Source organism: Andrena cerasifolii, chromosome 1 (assembly GCF_050908995.1).
Source record: "Andrena cerasifolii isolate SP2316 chromosome 1, iyAndCera1_principal, whole genome shotgun sequence".
NCBI classification, from domain to species: Eukaryota; Metazoa; Arthropoda; class Insecta; order Hymenoptera; family Andrenidae; genus Andrena; species Andrena cerasifolii.
Window position 1 is genome coordinate 24,945,386 of NC_135118.1, and position 18,276 is coordinate 24,963,661.

Sequence of the window (18,276 nt, forward strand, 5' to 3'; positions counted from 1 at the left end):
ATTTTAAACCTCGATATTAGATTAAATGCTGAACCTCGAAACTAGATCAAATTTTAAATCTCGATATTAGATTAAATGCTAAACCTTGAAACTTGATCAATTTGCTGAATCTTGATACTAGATCAAATGCTAAACCTCGAAACTAGATCAAATTTGAAACCTCGATATTAGATTAAATGCTAAACCTTGAAACTTGATCAATTTGCTGAACCTTGATACTAGATCAAATGCGAAACCTCGAAACTAGATCAAATTTGAAACCTCGATATTAGATTAAATGCTAAACCTTGAAACTTGATCAATTTGCTGAACCTTGATACTAGATCAAATGCGAAACCTCGAAACTAGATCAAATTTGAAACCTCGATACTAGATCAAATGCTAAACTTCGAAACTAGTCATAGCAATCCCCACAGAGGTGATATTTTGCAGACATCTCACTATTGCTTGGCATGCTTACATCAGTCAGCAAACTGTCAATTTTCCTACCGGAGGAATGAATATCTAATACATTTCCATTTAACTATCACTTCCCCTATTAGATATAAGTACCTAATGGAAAGCCAATAAGCTTCGTCGTTAAGGCGTTAACATCTGGTGTCTCATTACACGGTAGCTTCTCCACGATTAACGTTCGACTCTTAATTCGATCCATAAAACGTAGACCTGGTGACGTTGTACACTCGACATTTCTTCCATTGACCATTCGCATTCGAGTGTACAGGGTTCACTTCAACGGTTGAACAAATCTTTCTATTCGTCACGTCGGTTTCTGGTTTAACATAAAGCTCTCTTAACCAGCATCTGCGTAAAATTTGCACAACTTCGACCGAGCTGGTTACACTTGGTGCTGTCGCTAGCGATTGCATGGAACATCCCACACTAGGGGCCAGACATTCAATCACGAGCCAATTCTCGAGATTCCCCAGATCGAAGCTAGAGTCAATCGCGTCGCTCATTCCTTTCGTTCTTACTTTACCGAGACAGCATTCATTTGTTCGTTTCTCAGTAGATCTCGCTTATTTCCATCGTCGCTGATTTCTCACATGTCTACCAAGCAGTACCGACATCTCCACCGCGCATGCTCAGACGTGAAACAAAGAAAACCGATCCCCTACGCTCTACTGCTTAAATTCTATGAAAGCAACCGACTATATTCAAGCTTTACTATTCAACCACCCAACTTTTTCATCTCCAATTTGTGCATGCGCGTTTGGAGACCTCGCTATTACTCGGTACACCTGCTCATTCGTCGCGTTCCTATCGTTTCTGTTTCCATCCTCGACTTACGATATCCGTTAAGTGTAAGAGTACGTTTGTTCGATTTCTATGGGGCAAATGACTAGCAAGTAGAGCGCGTTGAATATTTATAAGAACTGTACTCGAACAGCCGCGCGACACGGATCAACCTACGACCTCTTTCTCGTCGACAGCAGACACTCTTGCTTGCGGGCTCGATCTCGACGCGTGGATGTCGCTGTTAGTTGCATTCAGCTCTAATTCGGCAGGCCACTTCTTGGTAGATTGGTGTCTTGATTACCGTGGCATGGCTCCCCCTCGATCGCCCCCGATCCAGGGGGAAATTGAGAGGGGTGAGGGAGCGCACTTTTTCATTTGGAAAGAACATCGATTCCACTCAATTCCACCTGCTAGATATTTAACATAAACACCCCTATCCCTCAACTAATCACCACACTTCTACTCTAACTTATCTAAAATCCACCCTTATTCTCCCCACCACTATTTAGCACAGTGATTCCCAACCGGTGGGTCGCGAAATGTTTTCTGAGGGGTCGTCACGGTTTTTTGTTAAATATTACTAATAATAATAATTTAGAATTATATTCTGAAGTTGTAAGAAATTTTATTTTTAATGCGTTTTCTTTACCTTATTTAAATATTATAAAAGGGGATCGCGACTCAAAAAGGGTTGGGAAACACTGATTTAGCAGATAAGAAGACAAATCCCCCTTCCACAAATCGAAATCGGGAAAATTGCATGAACTTTGATAACAACTTACACTTTCTAATCTTCAAACCCTGTCGAAGGCTTGCTGCCTTTTGCATAGCAAAGAAGAGTCTTTCCAAATGCGAAACGTCTGTTTGCCTGCTACCGGGTGCACTGGGATGGGCTTTCCTTCGAACACTTATACAAGCATCCGTAGATCTTTGCATAACCAATAGGGGGCGAGGCAGACGGAGAGCAGCTTTTGTCTCTACCGCTAATGAATCGAGTATCTACTTTCGTAATTTTTCCCCTTCACCTTTTTACCACAACGGCGCTGTGGGACTACGAATGTGCCAAGCGAGCGATCCTCGACGATCGAGATCCACCGTGACACGATGGGATCTATCCTCTTTGTTATCGCTCGAGAGATTCGATCTCGATCGTCGAGTATAGGAGAATCGCTCGAGATTGTCGGGATGCCCAATGCTCGGGGAGGAAGTCTGGAGCTCGGCTACGGCGCACAGTGGTTGCAAAGTGCCTTATTGTGGACAAAATTCCGTATCTCCGTTAATTCTCTACCGATTTTTGATTTTTTTTTGCTCGTTTTGTCGGGGATTAAATTTGCTACAATATCAAATACCTGAATTGCGACCAAAACATGTTTTTTCTGACAAAGTTGGATCCGGCAATTTAATGCCAGAAACTGTTCGAGGTTTTCGACAAATATAATGCATAATTTATTAATATCATCGGATCCTTTAATTTCGATTTTGAGTTCCCAATGGCCAACTCCGTCTGTTTCACTTGAAAAAAAAACGCAAAATATCTTTTGTTTAATTATAAAGAAGATGTAGAATATATAGAAGAAGACTAACTAAATGAAAAAAACTGGTTAATAAACTCTTCGTTTTGGAATCAAGAGTTCGGAATATTTTTTTTAATCCGTAAAGAAAATTTTGGAAAACTACTGTTCGACATTTTAGCAAATTTAATCCCCGACAAAACGAGCAGAAGAAGATAAAGATCGGTTAAGAATTCACTGAGATACGGAATTTTATCTACAAAAAGGCGCTTTGGAACCACTGTGCGGCGGAGCTCTCGTTACGAGAGCGCTTTCGCGTTCGGGTTTCAAAGGCGCGCTCGCCGTTACGTTTCACGCATAGAAGCGTAACGGAGGGGGAGAAGGAAGCTGGATTACGAAACTCCTGCCTGGCAACTGGTTTGCCGTCCAACGCCTTGTAAATTCTCCGGGGAAAATGGCTCGCGATTTTTCTGCCGCGCTCTGAGGCGTTGCACACGTGGCGATTCTAATTTAAATACGCGGAGGCTTAAACGAGCGTTTTGCAAATGAAACTGGAATATTAAGAGAGCGGAAGGTTGCAATTGAAAGTTTTTATCGAATTTAAAGGTCGCTGCTTCGAGTTGCTGAGCAAGTGGAGCAACACTTTGAAGCGCAGGTGTTTATTAATTTCAGCCCAGAATATTATGATCACGAAATTTATTTATTTAAAAAGTTTTCCACTTTCATTGAAGAGGAATTAAAATTGGAGTGGCGACTTTGGGGTTTGAAGTATGCCACGGACTTCTGGTTTTCAATTTTCCGCATTTCACTTTTTCACGGAGATAAGATGTTTTGTAATTTCAAGCATTGGGCAGACCGCGCTTTCGGTCATTCGAGGACAGCGCATGCGCGTATGCACGTTTCTTCTCTACTTCTGTTCGCTCGATCGCCTCGCTACACATCGGGAGCTACACAAAAAGAGACAGTCGCACTTTGAGCGTTTTTTTTTTTTTAAAGCAAATCCTAGACACCGTTAATCCGGCATCGAGAATCCAACCGGAATCCCGCTTTATGTTCTTTCGTTGACTTCTTTTTCAGGTAGCCGAAAGCTAAGACACTAATTCTAAGTCGCAAAAGTAGGCAAAGAGGGGGCGATATAATCTCCTGTGCCACGGTAGCGGACGCCGCCGTCGAAAAACTGATACCGTGGATAGACGTGTTCGCCTTGCGATCCTTCTCTCTGACCCCGTTGCCCTCGTCGCTCTCCGATCTCTTGCTTTCGTCAGTCCAGCCCCTCGGGGACATCACGACGCCCCGTTCCGCCCTCTCGATACTCCGTTCGCCTCGACTTCGTTCCCAGCATTGACCCTTCGTAAGCTACTGGCGCACCCAGCCGTTCAGTGTACGCAGCGCGTGCGGGGAACGCTCATGGGCGTTCGGCGGCTATGGTTAAGAGATAGGAGCAGAGGAGTCCCGCACGCCGGGGTACGCTGAGCGTTCACACTGTCGGCGCGCAGAGGGTCGACGAAACCACTTGAAGAGGGGTCCCATCGCAGGCCACCTAAGCGCGACTCTACGCGCGATAATCCGCCTCTAAGTATCTCCATAGGAACTAGGCGTGGAGGGTGAAAGGACCCTCTGGAAATGGTAGATTCACTCGGGCGAATGAAGTCGTCACGAAGGGTGAAGAGGTCAGAGGGATGGGCTCTGAACGAAATAGAGAGGAGAGGCGGAGAACGAATGGGGAGGGAGAGATAGGGAAAGAGAGAGAGAGAGTGAGTGAGTGAAAGAGAGAAGGAGGATTAAGAGCGAGAAGTGTGGTGAAAACATATGGTGAGGACGGTGGCGCGCTAATGTCGCTGTTTTGTGTGTCTTTTGTTTTGGAAGCGCCAAAGCGACACCAATGGCCCCACCCATCCTGATGGGCAGGCTGGCAGGCGTACAGCACAAGTGAATCAGCACCAGCAATAGCAGGCTCATCGTCGTCGTCGTCGTCTTCTTCAGCAACCCCATCGCCACCATCATCGACAAGGTCACCGGTGTCGTCGAGCCCCCGAACATCCTCGATTAGCCGCCCCCATAAGCCAGCAGTGAATCTCGCGAGCGACCAGCCTCCCCGAGGCCGACGATCCCCTAGCTTCGCACCTCATCGGCCGCGCACCGCTCTCTCGACTGTCTCCACGTTCCTCGCGAGCACGCGCCCCATCGTCATCAGCACGGAGTGCCCGCGCGAATCCTCCAAGAGGATCCACCACGTTCCACGGGTCCTGGACCACCCACCTTCGTCTACGGAGTCCCCGAAGATCCTTTGCAGCAACGGAACAGGACACTGGAGATCGAAGAGTCCAAGGATGAGCACTACGACTCGAAGGAAGAGCGCAACTCGGTTCGATAGCGGCTTATCACGCGGTGCTCGCGCACGGACTCGATTACATCTGGATGGGTCCTTCGCGCAAAGGTCGGTCTCGCAAGGGCCACACGTGTCTACACGCATACATATACATATACATACACGGTCCGTGGTGTCTCGGCGAAGGACGCTCCGCAGAGGCGCGAGCTTTTTAGGATGCAATCGCGAGTGTACAGTACGCGGCTTCGATGATTGGTCCTCATAGTCGTTGCTGCGACCTCGCCGAACGACGCGGGGCCTGAGAGGCCCCGTGTCTTTGTCCCGTCTCGCGTTTAAGGGCCCTGTAGTAATTGGAGACCTAAGGCCCTGCGCGTGTAATTTCGAAGCAGCAGGGAACAGCGAGCGTTTGTAAGAAAAATCGAGCGAATTCCGACGTTCCCTGCATCGCGTTTTTGCTCGTTTAATAATTCTTTCTAGGGGAATCGGGGTTGATGGATTCGCGACGACTGATTCGAAAGACGGAATGCGGTAGAACCTCCGTTACCGGGACGTAACTGTTCAGACAAGAGGATGTGTGTCCCTTCTGACGTTGGTCGTTCCACGTTTCCGGTGGAATGATTCTAAAAAGACTTCCTTTAAATTCGTGGGTCTTGAGTGTAACTACGTGGCTAGCTAGTTACGTAGAGTCTCGCCTGACCTCGATGGGTACTTTGTTAATTCAGACGCCATTAAATCCCGACTCTTTCGGCGTAGCTAGTTTCACATCCTCGTCGCATTCAGATTGTTTAATCATGTGCTCCATTTGTACAACTAACACTACACGCCTCTGCTTTAATTGCGCCACGATCACGACTTAGATAAGGTTCCTGTAATTGCACAGTGGAGGTACCAAAGACACGAGCTGCCATACATTTTCTTAATTACCAAAGTCAAGCTTTTGATTTATATTCCTGTTGCAAAAGGAAGAGAAGAACCATCTGTATTATCAGACAAAGTAACTCGTAGTACTTAAAGAAACCCAGTCTCCCTAATTCGTACAATGGCCTCTTGATCCTTCCACTGTGGAATCGCAGAAGCTGCTTCCGCTGCCAGAGGCGAGGCCCCGCGACTCTCATTCCTTTCACACAACAGAACAATACGGCGGTCGGTTGGAACGACGGAGGTGTCTGCTGTGTAGCAATCGAGACGCGTCAGGGACACTGTATAAATATGTAGCATACCTTGCCCGAGCCACTATCCTGTACATAGACGAAAAAAACGAAAATCGCCAGCACCGATGGCTGGACGTTATCGGGGCGTCCGCTCGCGCGTCCGCGCGCGCGAGGATCCCAAGCTTTCTCGACCCGACGGCCGCGGGGGTCGCGCCCGGATCCCGCTCCGAGGCCGACCCCGGGGGACAGACCCCGGTCGACGGTCGAACGTTGTCCATTTCACCGATCATACAGAGCGTAGTACAACGGTCCACCGAGATGAGAGTTCAAACGACTAAATAGAGAAGCGTAGCTGGTAAGGTAACTAATGTCCGTTCGGTTGTGCTAGTGGTTAAGGAACACCGCGAGACGCGCCAACATCGATCGAGCGTACTGTACAATTCGTGTCCCCGCGACCTTCGCGACCCTTCCCACCACTTCGGTTGCGGTGCACGGGGGTCGATCGAAGCTTCCCGTCGAGCACCTCCACCTTGGCCACGCCGCCTCGCCGTCTTCTCTTTTATACGATCCGATTCTGGGTGGAGAGTCGGGGTACGACGAGGAGTGCTTTGGTCCTGTTCACGAGTAATTTCAAGGGTTGGGTCGTGTGGCTTTTTTATGGTACAGCGCGGTGGGTTTGAATTTGAGAGTATAAGGGGGATTGTGGGACGAAGGGATGATTGTTGTTGGTGAACGGTACCAAATCGTATCTTCCGCTTATCGTGTGTCCTGTGTGCGTGTCCCTCGCTGTCCTGTGTGCTTGTATCTCGTCTTACGTGAACGTGCGAACTTCCGTGTGTCCCAGCGAGGGTGGCTTGGGTGGAGGAGGAACGGAGGACCGTGGGAATTTCAAGGAAACCGCGTTTCCTTTGGTACCGTTGTCCTGGAATTGTTTTCTGTTTTATTTGAAAGTCTGTGGTGTTTTGAGGGTTTCGAAATTTCAAGGGGGAACAGTGGGTGAGAGACTCGAGGGGCTTGCGGGTCAAGGCAGTCGGTGGAAAAATATTTGTACGCAGGGTTAGTGTACAGAGTAGTAGTTCGCGGTAGAATTGAAATGCTTGGGGATTTTTGTTCGAAATATAGTGGAATATGTAGAATGATACATTTCTATACGCAGAAAAGATTTTTTTCAAGGGTTTTGTTGTTCAAAGATGGTTCGTGAGGATTGGTGGTTTAATCAGGAATTTTATCATCCCTTCTTCTGATACATTTATTTAAATATATTGATGCAAGAATTGTCGCAAATGCCCTGCACATTGCAAACAGCAGGATTCTATTTTTGTATTGTTTTTAAGTAAGTAAGAATCTTGATCTTCAATCTCTACTATTTTACGTTGACTACGGAACAGACGCTCATGTGTTGCAACCTTTAGATTATTCAGTGGTTCCATACAGAAGATTCTGCGGGGAGCCTTTCTTCCAAAAGATACGAAAACTCCAATCGCTCGGTAGCTCTGCAAGAGTATTTCAAAATTTCTCCACCCTCAAAAAACGTCACGCACGATAATATTTCCTTCCACATTTCCGACCTACTTTTTGAACACCGTGTGCATCCGCTTTCCATTTTAATCACGAATTACAAGGAGCACTTCGATCCCTGGACTGCCTTGATTCTCCGAACCCTGAGCGCGTAGTAAATTCAAATAAAAGGGAATAGAAAATCAAAAACAAGCTGTCAAGTTTATCGAAACAGAATTTTTCCAAGATCGACTGTCGGGAAAAACGCACCCGTTTCGGAAGAAAAAAGAAGCTTGCAACGATCGACCCAGCCGACCCAATCTAAACTTTATGGGAGTCCAAAATTAACGTCCCCTTTTTCATTCTTCCGCGTCCACTTCCGCCCTTAATGTTCGCGTGGCCCAACCCCGTCCCTCGTCACTTCCCGCTTCGCCACCCCTTTTTCCACCCCCCCCCCCCCTCCCTCCCGGCCTTATCAACGTCTTGTATAAAAAGTATATCGTCGACGCGTTGCATACAAAAGGAAACAAGAAAGAGGTGGAAAGCAAGAGAACGTGATAAAAAAAAAGGTTATATATAAATATATATTATACCGACACGTGTTTTTCTATGTATTTTTTTTTGTCATAGGGTACTACTACCGCTACTATTATTACTATTACCATTAACTATTAACTAATTAACTACTACCAACTATTACTATTACCATTACTACCGCTGCTGCTACCGCTAATTACGCTATTTACTATGTTGTAACTTGTATAGAGACGGCGACTTGAATCGCAACGATCCACTCGGGGACGGGACGGGTATCTCGTTAGCCGAGCGGGAAAGGAAACGACGGGCCCGACGGAGCATCCGTTTCCCGTCCTCTGCACGCGTTGGGAATGGAAAAGATTGGAGCGGGTTACAGATTTTTAACGTTTAAGACTCCAAACTTTTTTCGTCAAGATCAAAAGATTGGGGGTGGATTTTACAGGCACCAGGCTGTTTATGGGGAAAGCAGATGTGTCACTTTAAGGGTCTTTATATTCCACAGGGTGTTCGAAAGTGCGAGGCACGATTGGGTGATGCGTCTCGGAAAAATGAATGCAAATCGTAGAGTGGGACTTCTCGCGGATACCTGCGTTTTAGAGGAAAGCATAATTTAACGTGCAAGTGGCAGAAATTTCGTGGCAATTGTAAGATAGCGTTGTCGAAGGAAATGTAACTTTTTATTCGTATCTTTAATTGTAACTACTCCTGTTTGCAATATAAATTTTCCTGGAAACGAAGATTCAAGAGAATTCTCATTCTACACTTTTTTTTTATCTTTTCGAGACAGATCGCCTTCACAAATTTACCCTTACCACGAACTTTGGGACACCCTGTGTTCTTACTTCTCTTATTTAAGTCTGATGCATATCTGCTGTTGTTTTACGATAGAAATTACGACTTCAGTCAGACAGATCGTCCAATCTTCCACTACTTCCGAACGGACCCACTGATATTTTTTATTTTAGCCACCCGGATGTGGTGGGAACTTGGATCATAGAAGACTATCGGTAGAAGCTTTTCCAACACAGTGATTGAAGCCCACGAGTGCAGAGGACTGACACTGCTATTGTTTATCGGTGGAAGGTGTCGAAACGCTTTGCGCGTAAGACTTACATTCGATCCACCTTTGTATTGAACAATTATTATAAACGTTGCGTGACAATTTACTCCCACGACTTCGTGTGAAATGGTGCCCGTCGTATCATCCTAGAATAATTACTTTCTACAATTATCCGATGTCTCGACACGTTCCACCGTTTTCTTTCTGACTCCTCTTTTCGATTAACACGCGCCGCTTTCCAAGCCGAGGAGCTTCTTCGATTCGACTGGCCTCCGCGATATTATTTTCGAATCGTTAAGCACAGAGCTGAATTTATGTTTCGATCGAACTACCTCAAATTTGAAGAACGATATCGAAATATCGTTTTATAAATCGCGTATCTTCGAAGAACCCGTGAACGATAGTTCCCCAAATTTATCGCCACGAAATCGGTACCGGAGGCGGGGGTGGCATTGCGGCTAACGGGGATGCTTTGTGCTTTTTTATTTCCCTGTGTTATTCATACGATAAAATATATCGTCACGAAGCTACCCTCTCAATGCGGGGTGGCTTTCTAACGACTGCAAAATTTTATTTCTCACTTAACTATAAAAGTAATCATTGGCTTGTCTTATCACTAAACGTACCGGCACTATATATATACCTATTCCTGCCGCTACCAGTCAAATGGCCGATTAGGAAACATATTGTCTTAAACTCAAATGGTCGAAAGAAACTAAAAAAATGAAGGCAGAAGTTTTTAATGAAGTTCAAAATGCAACCGGGCGTGGTGCGCTTAGTGTTAAACTAGTGTGTTGGTTCGGGATGATAATTGAATAATATTAAAAAGAGTCGCAAAGTCACCCATGCTTGCGGTACGAATTTTTGATTATAATAATAATAATTTTCACAAAGCCACGAATTTTTTATTATAATAATAATAATTATCACAAAGCTACGAATTTTTTATTATAATAATAATAATAATAATCATTATCACAAAGCCACCCCATTAGTCACAAAATCACCCCCGTTTATGGGTCTCGTGAATCGAATTGCTTGGCCAGCGAATGAAGGAGCTTCCTCGCGTCTTCAACATGGAGGGAACAAACACTGCCAGCGCGAGCTGAAACACGCTCGCGTTCTCCGTCACGACTGAACGACCCACGGAAACCGTTCCTGCCCAGACCCGTCGTTTCCCAGCCCGTAGATCGCCACGATATCGCTCTCGAAGTTCTCGCGAGAAAGAGATGATTCTCGAGGTGATCGATGCCGTTGCAAAGAGGGAGAGGAGCGCCAGCATCCACCCCCCGTAATTTGGTTCCGCCATTTGCATTTCTTCTTTTTTTTCACGGAGCACAGTTTGCGCCAGACGAAACGCGTTGGAATCGATTCAATTTCCAAGGGTAAATCAGCAAGCTGACAGGTTCGCTCGAATTTGGAAATTTGGATCTGCATGTCTAAATGAAGAGATAGGGTATCAAGAAGAAGGCTGTCGAAAGTTCTCCAGAAAGCTACCATTCTGGTATCTTTAACTCAAAATTTGCAAACCTGATCGATCGTAACCGCTAGCAAATTTTCCGATTCGAAAATCTCCGCTTTGTCAGAAATCGAGGGAAACTGCGTGAAAATGTGATCGTCTATGTGTACGTGATATGAACTATGCGATGTCGCGAGAGATTTCAACGCGCGGGTAACAGATCTCGTTGGCGGAAACTGAGCGAGAGGAAGCGAAAGCTGCGAGGACGCGTTTTGCCACGGAATCGCGTGGAGGTGAAGAAAAAAGGGGAGGGCAAGATACAAATTTCCTTCTCAATCGAATCTTTCTTTCCCCACAAAAAAAGAGCAGAATTAAAGAAAAAAAAGAGAAATTGATCGCGCATGCTTGATTTCGCTCGGGTCAAAATGGACAAAATTATTATTTAAATGAAATTTCGACTAAGGAATAAAAGTTAAAAAAAAAAATTAAATTATTCGTCATTCGTTGGTTAACCCGAGTTAACTTTATTCGACACACGGCGAATAATTTTTGCAACTTTTATTCGTTATTCGAAATTTGATTTAAATAAAAATTTCGCCCATCTCAGCCTAGAGGAGCTTCCTCGTTTTCTTACCACTGAGGAGCTCGTCGAGCCACGAGACTTAAACGGAGAAGAAGCGCGGAAAGATACGGGGCGAAAGCGAAGGAAGAGAAGAATGAGAAATAGCTGAATCTGCAGGTCCGAGTAGCGAGGACTCGTCTGCGAAGACGTTCATCGACGAGGCGTCACGACGATCCCCCGGCATCGAGGTATAACGAATCCGCGATCAATTGTATTTCACCTATGCTAATCGTAATTGTACCGAGGCGACACCGTTTGTATGTGTATGTACAATTACCACGCGATACGTTAAGGGTATCGCGACAGCAACAAAAAATACACTATATTATTAATCATAGGAGAGGCGAGTGTTTTGCGTGCGAGCGTGGCGAAGGGTGGCTACCCTCGCGCAGGAGTGTATCTGATTCGAATCGAGCGTCCGTGTGCGTGTGCGTGAGTGGCGAAAGAGAAAGGGGAACGACTAAGTAGTTAGAGCTAGCGCGTTAGAGGGACGAAAGAAGAAAGACGAAATGAGAATGTCAGGGGAAACGGGGAATAGAGAGTGCTCTGTGAATTGGTCCTACAAAGGCCGTTGCGCACATTCGCGAAGCGAGTCGAAGAAACGAATAATAATTAATTAATTGTCGCTGCGCTTCTGTCATCAATCGTTTATAAACTTTTCTCTTCGTGTCGCCGCGCTCCGCCAAAATGCGCGACGGCCTTGACGCGCTCAGGAACAGCTGCGACGAAGGGTCCTTTTTTTTTTCAAGGCGTCGCGAGTCGATCTACCGCGAGCCTGCCTTCTCCTTTCGTTTAGTCGCGATTATCTCTGCGACGGATACTGTTGTTCCCTCGATTCTGGGGAGGGATGACCGCGGGGGAGAGAAAGCGAGAGAGAGAGAGAGAGGATGGGAGAAAGTGGGGTAGAACGGGTGCGTGTAAGGGAGTCGCGTGCGTGACGCGTGTTGCCGAGGAAACGCGGAGGAAAACATGATACTCGTGGCTTCCGTTTGCACTCTAGTACGAATTTCCGTATTGTTCTTTGTTTCTTCTTCTTCTTTTATCATCGCACAACCACCACCTCTTGCCATCCTCGAGACACGCCAAAACCCCTCCCTCCGGAGCTGCTTTCCCTGCATTCACGTTTTCTTTCTTTGTAGGTTGATGAAAAGCACGAGCGGCTAAAGCGATCGGCTAAGCGTCTCCTATGTAACCTATGGATTTAATCGTCCAAGTTAATCCGCTTTTCTGGTCAGGAGGAGGCTCGCCCTGGCTCGGATGGGACGGCCAGCCGAGACCCCCCCATCCCTCTACTCGTTTCCAAGGACTTCCATTTTTAATTGCTCTTTCAACATCGAGCCCTCCACTGTCTACCACCACCCCTTTCTCTTTCATTCTTCTTCTTCTTCTTTTTTTTTCTTTTTTGTTCCTCGTTATTTCTTCTTGTTCAAGATCGTCGAGGATGGCAAGGGGGCGCAGGTCGAGAGGAAGCAGCCCCGCGCTGATCGATCTACGGTAGTTTTGTCGAGGTGACGCGATATTAGCAGCGTTTCAAGGAGGAATGAATCAAGTATAAATTGCTGGTATCTAATCTATTGTTCACGGCCAGACGGTCGACCCGCTGGGCCCCGAGCGATTTCTCTTCACCGGGAGAACCCTGACGATTGGGAGCCCCCTTCCGTTATTATTGTTGACTAATCGCGCCGATACACCCTCCCCTCGCTCTGACGCGCGTGTCCTCTGTCCGAGGGCCCAGGGGCCAGCGGGTCGGGCCCGGAAATTAAGCTTGCATTGTCTTGACATTCTTGGTGTGAGTTCGTTAAACTCCTAACTGAAGTGCAATTGTAAGATTACGATCATCGTTGTACGTTTGCTTCTCCTTCACTCGGTGCGCAGCCGCGCGGACTCGTCTGCGCGCGAGGGCATCGAGTCGCGCGCGAACGCTTCAGTTCTGTTATCCTTCGTCCTCTTGTTCTTTTAGGCATTCGACCTGAAATTAAATCGTTTATGTGCGAAACGCGAGCGAGCGAGCGAGCGAGCGAGGCGAGCACCGGAGACGAACGAAATCAAAATAAGGGCAGCTGTCGTAACGTCGAGCGCAAGCGGTTCGAACCGCCGAACCCCGTAGAATACCGATTTCTGATCTGAAACGCAACTGTCTGTTCCCGAGGCCGGCGATGATTAGGTTGGAATTAATTTCTGTTAAGGGACTAGTAATTCTTAAGCGACTTTTCGTTATTAAGGATCGCTGACCGTGAAGGGCTAATTCCGCGCGAGCCGTGCGGCTCGTGGCGTTCGATTGTGTTTGAAAAGATACTTGGAAATACGAGTTCTTCGTGCAGGCAGGTCTGATTTCGCGTTTTTCTCCGCCATTCTTTATGTTCGACGTAGGGGGTAAAATAATGCCGATTAGGAGCCGGAAAACGAACGTTTGTTTTAGATCGGGAACAGCGGCGACAGCAGGCGGCCGGCCCGCGAAACGAGGCGTCCAAGTAAAATATTTTCGGAAATAAATACGAGTCTCTTCTTCGACGTGCGCGATCGCCTCGCGGCCCGCCCGCCCCTGCCGGCCGCTCGCCGAATTCTAGTTGAATAATAAAAAGAAGAAACGAAGCATTTTTTAAATTAAACGAGATAAACGAATGACCACGTTCGCCTTTCTCTGCATTTATCCCGTGTCTCGATCGTCTGCTTCCTTCCTTTCTCTTTTTATTTTCTTTTATAGCGTCTTGCCGCGGAGAAAGTGTTTCCGCCGCGCGTGAATCATGGACCGGATTGTCGGAGCAACGGGCCCAGAGCTCTTCGAGGCAGACTGTTTTTATTTAACCCATTCAGCTGTAATATAAATGTTTTTTGATATTCTGTTAACGATGTCGATAATCTGTAATTGTACAGTCATTTTTAAATCGAATAATTACAAACAGTTTATTATAAACATGAGGTTCTAATTAGACCGCCAAGAATCCACCGTCCACGGGCAGAGTGACGCCGTTGATCATGGAGCTGCGATCGCTCAATAGATACACGACCGCGTCCACCACCTCGTCCACTTCTGCAAAACGGTAGAAAGAATTGATATTACCTGCAGAGCATGTTCACAAATGCCCCTTTCTATTTAGACTAATACCTACCGCCGAATCGACCCAATGGTATTTTATTCAGCATCCATTGTGCTTTCTCGGGATCGCTCCAGCCCAGCTTCCCCATTTCCGTCATGATCACCGTAGGGTTCACCGTGTTCACTCGAATATTGTGGGGACCAAGTTCGAGGGCCATTGTCCTAGAAACACCCACGATTACTTTTCATTTATAACGAAACACTTTGTTACCGACTGATGTTAAGCTAGAAACGCGTCGGTAAAACAATGAATATGCAATGTTATTAGATTTCCGTCAAGTTTTTACTATTTTTACAGTTGCCTAACATGACCCTTCTCAAGTCTCTTTTCCCTGCTGACTATAATTTTCACAAGATTCCGCAAGTGTATATTTATCAACTGATCTGGACACAAATTTTCGAAATCGCTTTCTGGAGTCGATGTCTTACTTGGATAGCATATCCACGGCTCCCTTAGAGGCGGAATAAACGGTATGGTCTCTCAAGGCACTTTGGCTGGCCTGCGAGGATATGTTCACGATGCTACCAGGGACATTTCTCTGGATCATGTCTCTCGCGACCACCTGGGAGACATTGATCATCGCCTTGACGTTTACGTTAAACGTCTGGTCGCATTCTTCCTCGGTGGCGTCCAGGAAGGGCTTCAGCTTTGCAACGGCAGCATTGTTCACCAGAAGATCTACAGGCAGAATGCTTTCAACTGCCTTCCTAGTAGCGTCCCAGTCACCAAGGTCGACACGGACGGTCTGGATACTAGAATCTTGTGCGCGAAGCTTCTCTAGGCTTTCTTTTGTCCTGGACAATCCGATCACTTGTCCCTTAAACTTGGACAGGCGGAGTGCCAACTCCTTGCCGATGCCTGCAATTCGTTAATGTTCGACGTGGTAAGGGGGGAATCCTATGCTTTGGTCTAAAAACATAGCAAAATTTGGGATTTTTTTTACGAAACTAGCGATTCGATTGATCTGAAAGTTGGACCGTGTTTTCATCTTTGAAGAAGTTGCAGTTTCGTTTGTTATTAATTTTTAATAATGAATATAGGAGTTGTGATTCACCAACAAACCATATATTCAATGGTACTCTCTATCGCACGACTTATGGATTTTTTAAAATTCAAAAAATTGTAGAAATGATAGCGTTTTAAAAAAAAAAATGGATTTATGCCGAACTTTTTTTCTTCAATATCTTGAGAACTAAGTAAAAAAAAATCGCACGTCATTGTCGCAAAATCATACGATTTTATTATCGCGCGTCATTGTCAGAAAGTAATACGAAAGATAATTTCATTCAAATTTTGTTAAACGGTTTTTTAATTATTAGGGGAAATTCCCCTAGTGCCGGACGCTTAAGGGTTCATTCTAGGGGAGACCGGGGCTAGTTGATACAGACGAATTATCTCGACATCGTATATATGTAGCTCCATTTCAGCGAGATATGTGAAATTTGTTGTTCGATTCTTTTCTACGATCCAGCGTACGGGTGTGTACCTTAGAGCATATATACTCTAAGGTGTGTACATTGACGTTAACAATCGTTTTTTAACTGTTTTCGTTTACATAGAGAAAAAGTAAACAGTTTTGATGCACACAAATTTATCGCACAAATAAGATTTTTTCATTCAGTTTATATGTATTTTCTCAAGCTTTCGCTTACTATACATTAAAGAGGAAGGACCAAAGTATATTTTGGCATATTTGTTATTAAGTAATTAATTCGAATAAAAAATGAAAAAAAAAATAGAAAACAGAATAGCGTATCAACTAGCCTCACAGAGGGGTAAATTAATACAGTTTGCCTTCGTCCAAATAACATTTTTTCATTCATTTTGTATGTACTTTCTCAACTTTTCATTTACCATATATTAAAGAGGAAGGACCAAAGTATATTTTGGCATATTTGTTATTAAGTAATTAATGCAAACAAAAATTTAAAAAATTGAAAACTGAAGAACGTATCAACTAGCCTCACAGAGGGGTAAATTAATACAGTTTGCCTTCGTCCAAATAACATTTTTTCATTAATTTTGTATGTATTTTCTCAACTTTTCATTTACAATATATTAAAGAGGAAGGACCAAAGTATATTTTGGCATATTTGTTATTAAGTAACTAATTCGAATAAAAAATTTAAAAAAAATAGAAAACAGAATAGCGTATCAACTAGCCTCACAGAGGGGTAAATTAATAGTTTGCCTTCGTCCAAATAACATTTTTTCATTCATTTTGTATGTACTTTCTCAACTTTTCATTTACAATATATTAAAGAGGAAGGACCAAAGTATATTTAGCAGATTTGTTATCAAGTAATTAATTCAAACAAAAATGGAAAACATTGAAAACTGAAAAACGTACCAACTAGCCCCGGTCTCCCCTACTGTGCGGGTCGAAGAAGAGGCCTAATTTCATGAATTTTTTCCAGAAACTATTGCACAGATTTTAATGTTTTTTGTTTTTTTAAATATTTATTATTCCCTGCTGTGTAGAACTATATTTTTCATATTTCCAAAATATAATTACAATTAAGAAGAAAGAAATGAAATTAAATGAATCTCCTTAGCTCTACACGCAACTAGATCGTGTCGAAACCTAATTGTTAATTTTTCTATCCCTCTACGGTTTACGCGGAATAACGGCTCGATAGGCGTTTCAAATATCACAGATGTAGCTAATGCCCGGTATTATGTGCCATCCGGCGTTAAAGGAATGAGGTGTAGTTTCGGAGAATAGCGTTCAGATACCTTTTTTAAACAGTATTTTACTGTCCTACTTGCGGAAAGATATGCATATCAATGAGGTGACTGGCTGAGTGGTATTTCAAATTGTTATTTTACGCATTTACGCTATCATTTTAAGTTGCACTCGTTTAGGAATGCTCGAAGCAAAATTCGAGTTAAGCGAGCTTAGTTTTATTTATTATACGCAGAATATTTCAAACACGTTATATTTCCAAACTTTTCAATAAATCATTCTACTAACAGTATCATTTAATTCGACTGCTCTTCACTGTTTTAATGTTATTCTGTTTCATTTACAAACGCTCGAATGACTAATCATTTTAGACCTGAAATCCCGAGACAAAGTATTTTTATGATCGATTTTCTTGCACCTAACCTAACAACGCTACTCTGTAGCCAACGTCTTTCCACTGGCGAAATGGACCGTGAAATGGTACCGACTAATTCGATGCAATTTACGGAGCAATTGCACTTGTTAAACAGATATCAGACGGTCGGCAAAAGATTCCAATAGTATTTATTCAAAGGCATTAAACGTCAGAGATCTTTACATTATTTTGCTCGAACACATCAAACGTTAAGAAACATCTATAACAGTTTCTTTTTCAAATCATCTCGATTTCTCGCAGCATAAAAGTCATTTTTAATCAAGGTTGTGACTTAAGATAAGCACTATCGTGATTTATGTCTGTGTATTAAAAAGTCTAAAGCAACCGTTCCTGATTGGCTAGATTCAAATTCTCGGCCAATGAGTTCTTGGTTTGGTGCAGAACGCGCAGGATCGAGGAAAAACTCAGTGGATTTTGAAAAGTTCAATTATCAAATTGTTAAGTGTGATCGTGAATACATATGTCAGATTCGTGGACATACCTTGTCCAGCACCTGTCACCAGAATCCGTTTCCCCTCGAAGCTGATGTTCATGGCTACTAATCCGCTACTAACGACTGCGTAATGTTTCGAGCTCAATGTGGTATTACTACAGATGTAACTTGTCTGTGATATTACTCTGTCTGACCCCACCAACGATATGTGTCTATGT

The 18,276-nt window shown here is 44.4% G+C and overlaps 2 protein-coding genes across 10 annotated transcripts in view; one reads left to right on the forward strand and one right to left on the reverse strand.

Annotated features, from left to right (window-relative positions):
• Nucleotides 1–18,276, forward strand: part of LOC143371716 (casein kinase I) — a 39,787-nt gene that overhangs the window by 16,098 nt on the left and 5,413 nt on the right. For 2 of the 9 annotated variants that reach the window (XM_076817189.1, XM_076817239.1), the window contains exon 9: nt 4,617–14,027. The exons of 1 other annotated variant lie outside the window; for it this stretch is intronic. In XM_076817189.1, the coding sequence (XP_076673304.1) occupies nt 4,617–4,683 (67 nt within the window). In that variant the 3' untranslated portion in view covers nt 4,684–14,027. Of the gene's footprint in view, nt 1–1,009; nt 1,791–3,827; nt 14,028–14,109; nt 14,322–18,276 lie in introns of those variants that run through there. 6 more of the 9 variants (XM_076817220.1, XM_076817259.1, XM_076817179.1 and 3 more) reach the window with 5 other exon arrangements.
• On the reverse strand, nt 14,186–18,270 carry LOC143371938 (L-xylulose reductase). Its single transcript, XM_076817617.1, has 4 exons — nt 18,107–18,270; nt 14,932–15,361; nt 14,516–14,664; nt 14,186–14,436 (listed from the first exon to the last, which is right to left on the reverse strand). The coding sequence occupies exons 1-4, from the start codon at nt 18,156–18,158 to the stop codon at nt 14,333–14,335; spliced, it is 735 nt and encodes a 244-aa protein (XP_076673732.1). The 5' UTR covers nt 18,159–18,270; the 3' UTR covers nt 14,186–14,332.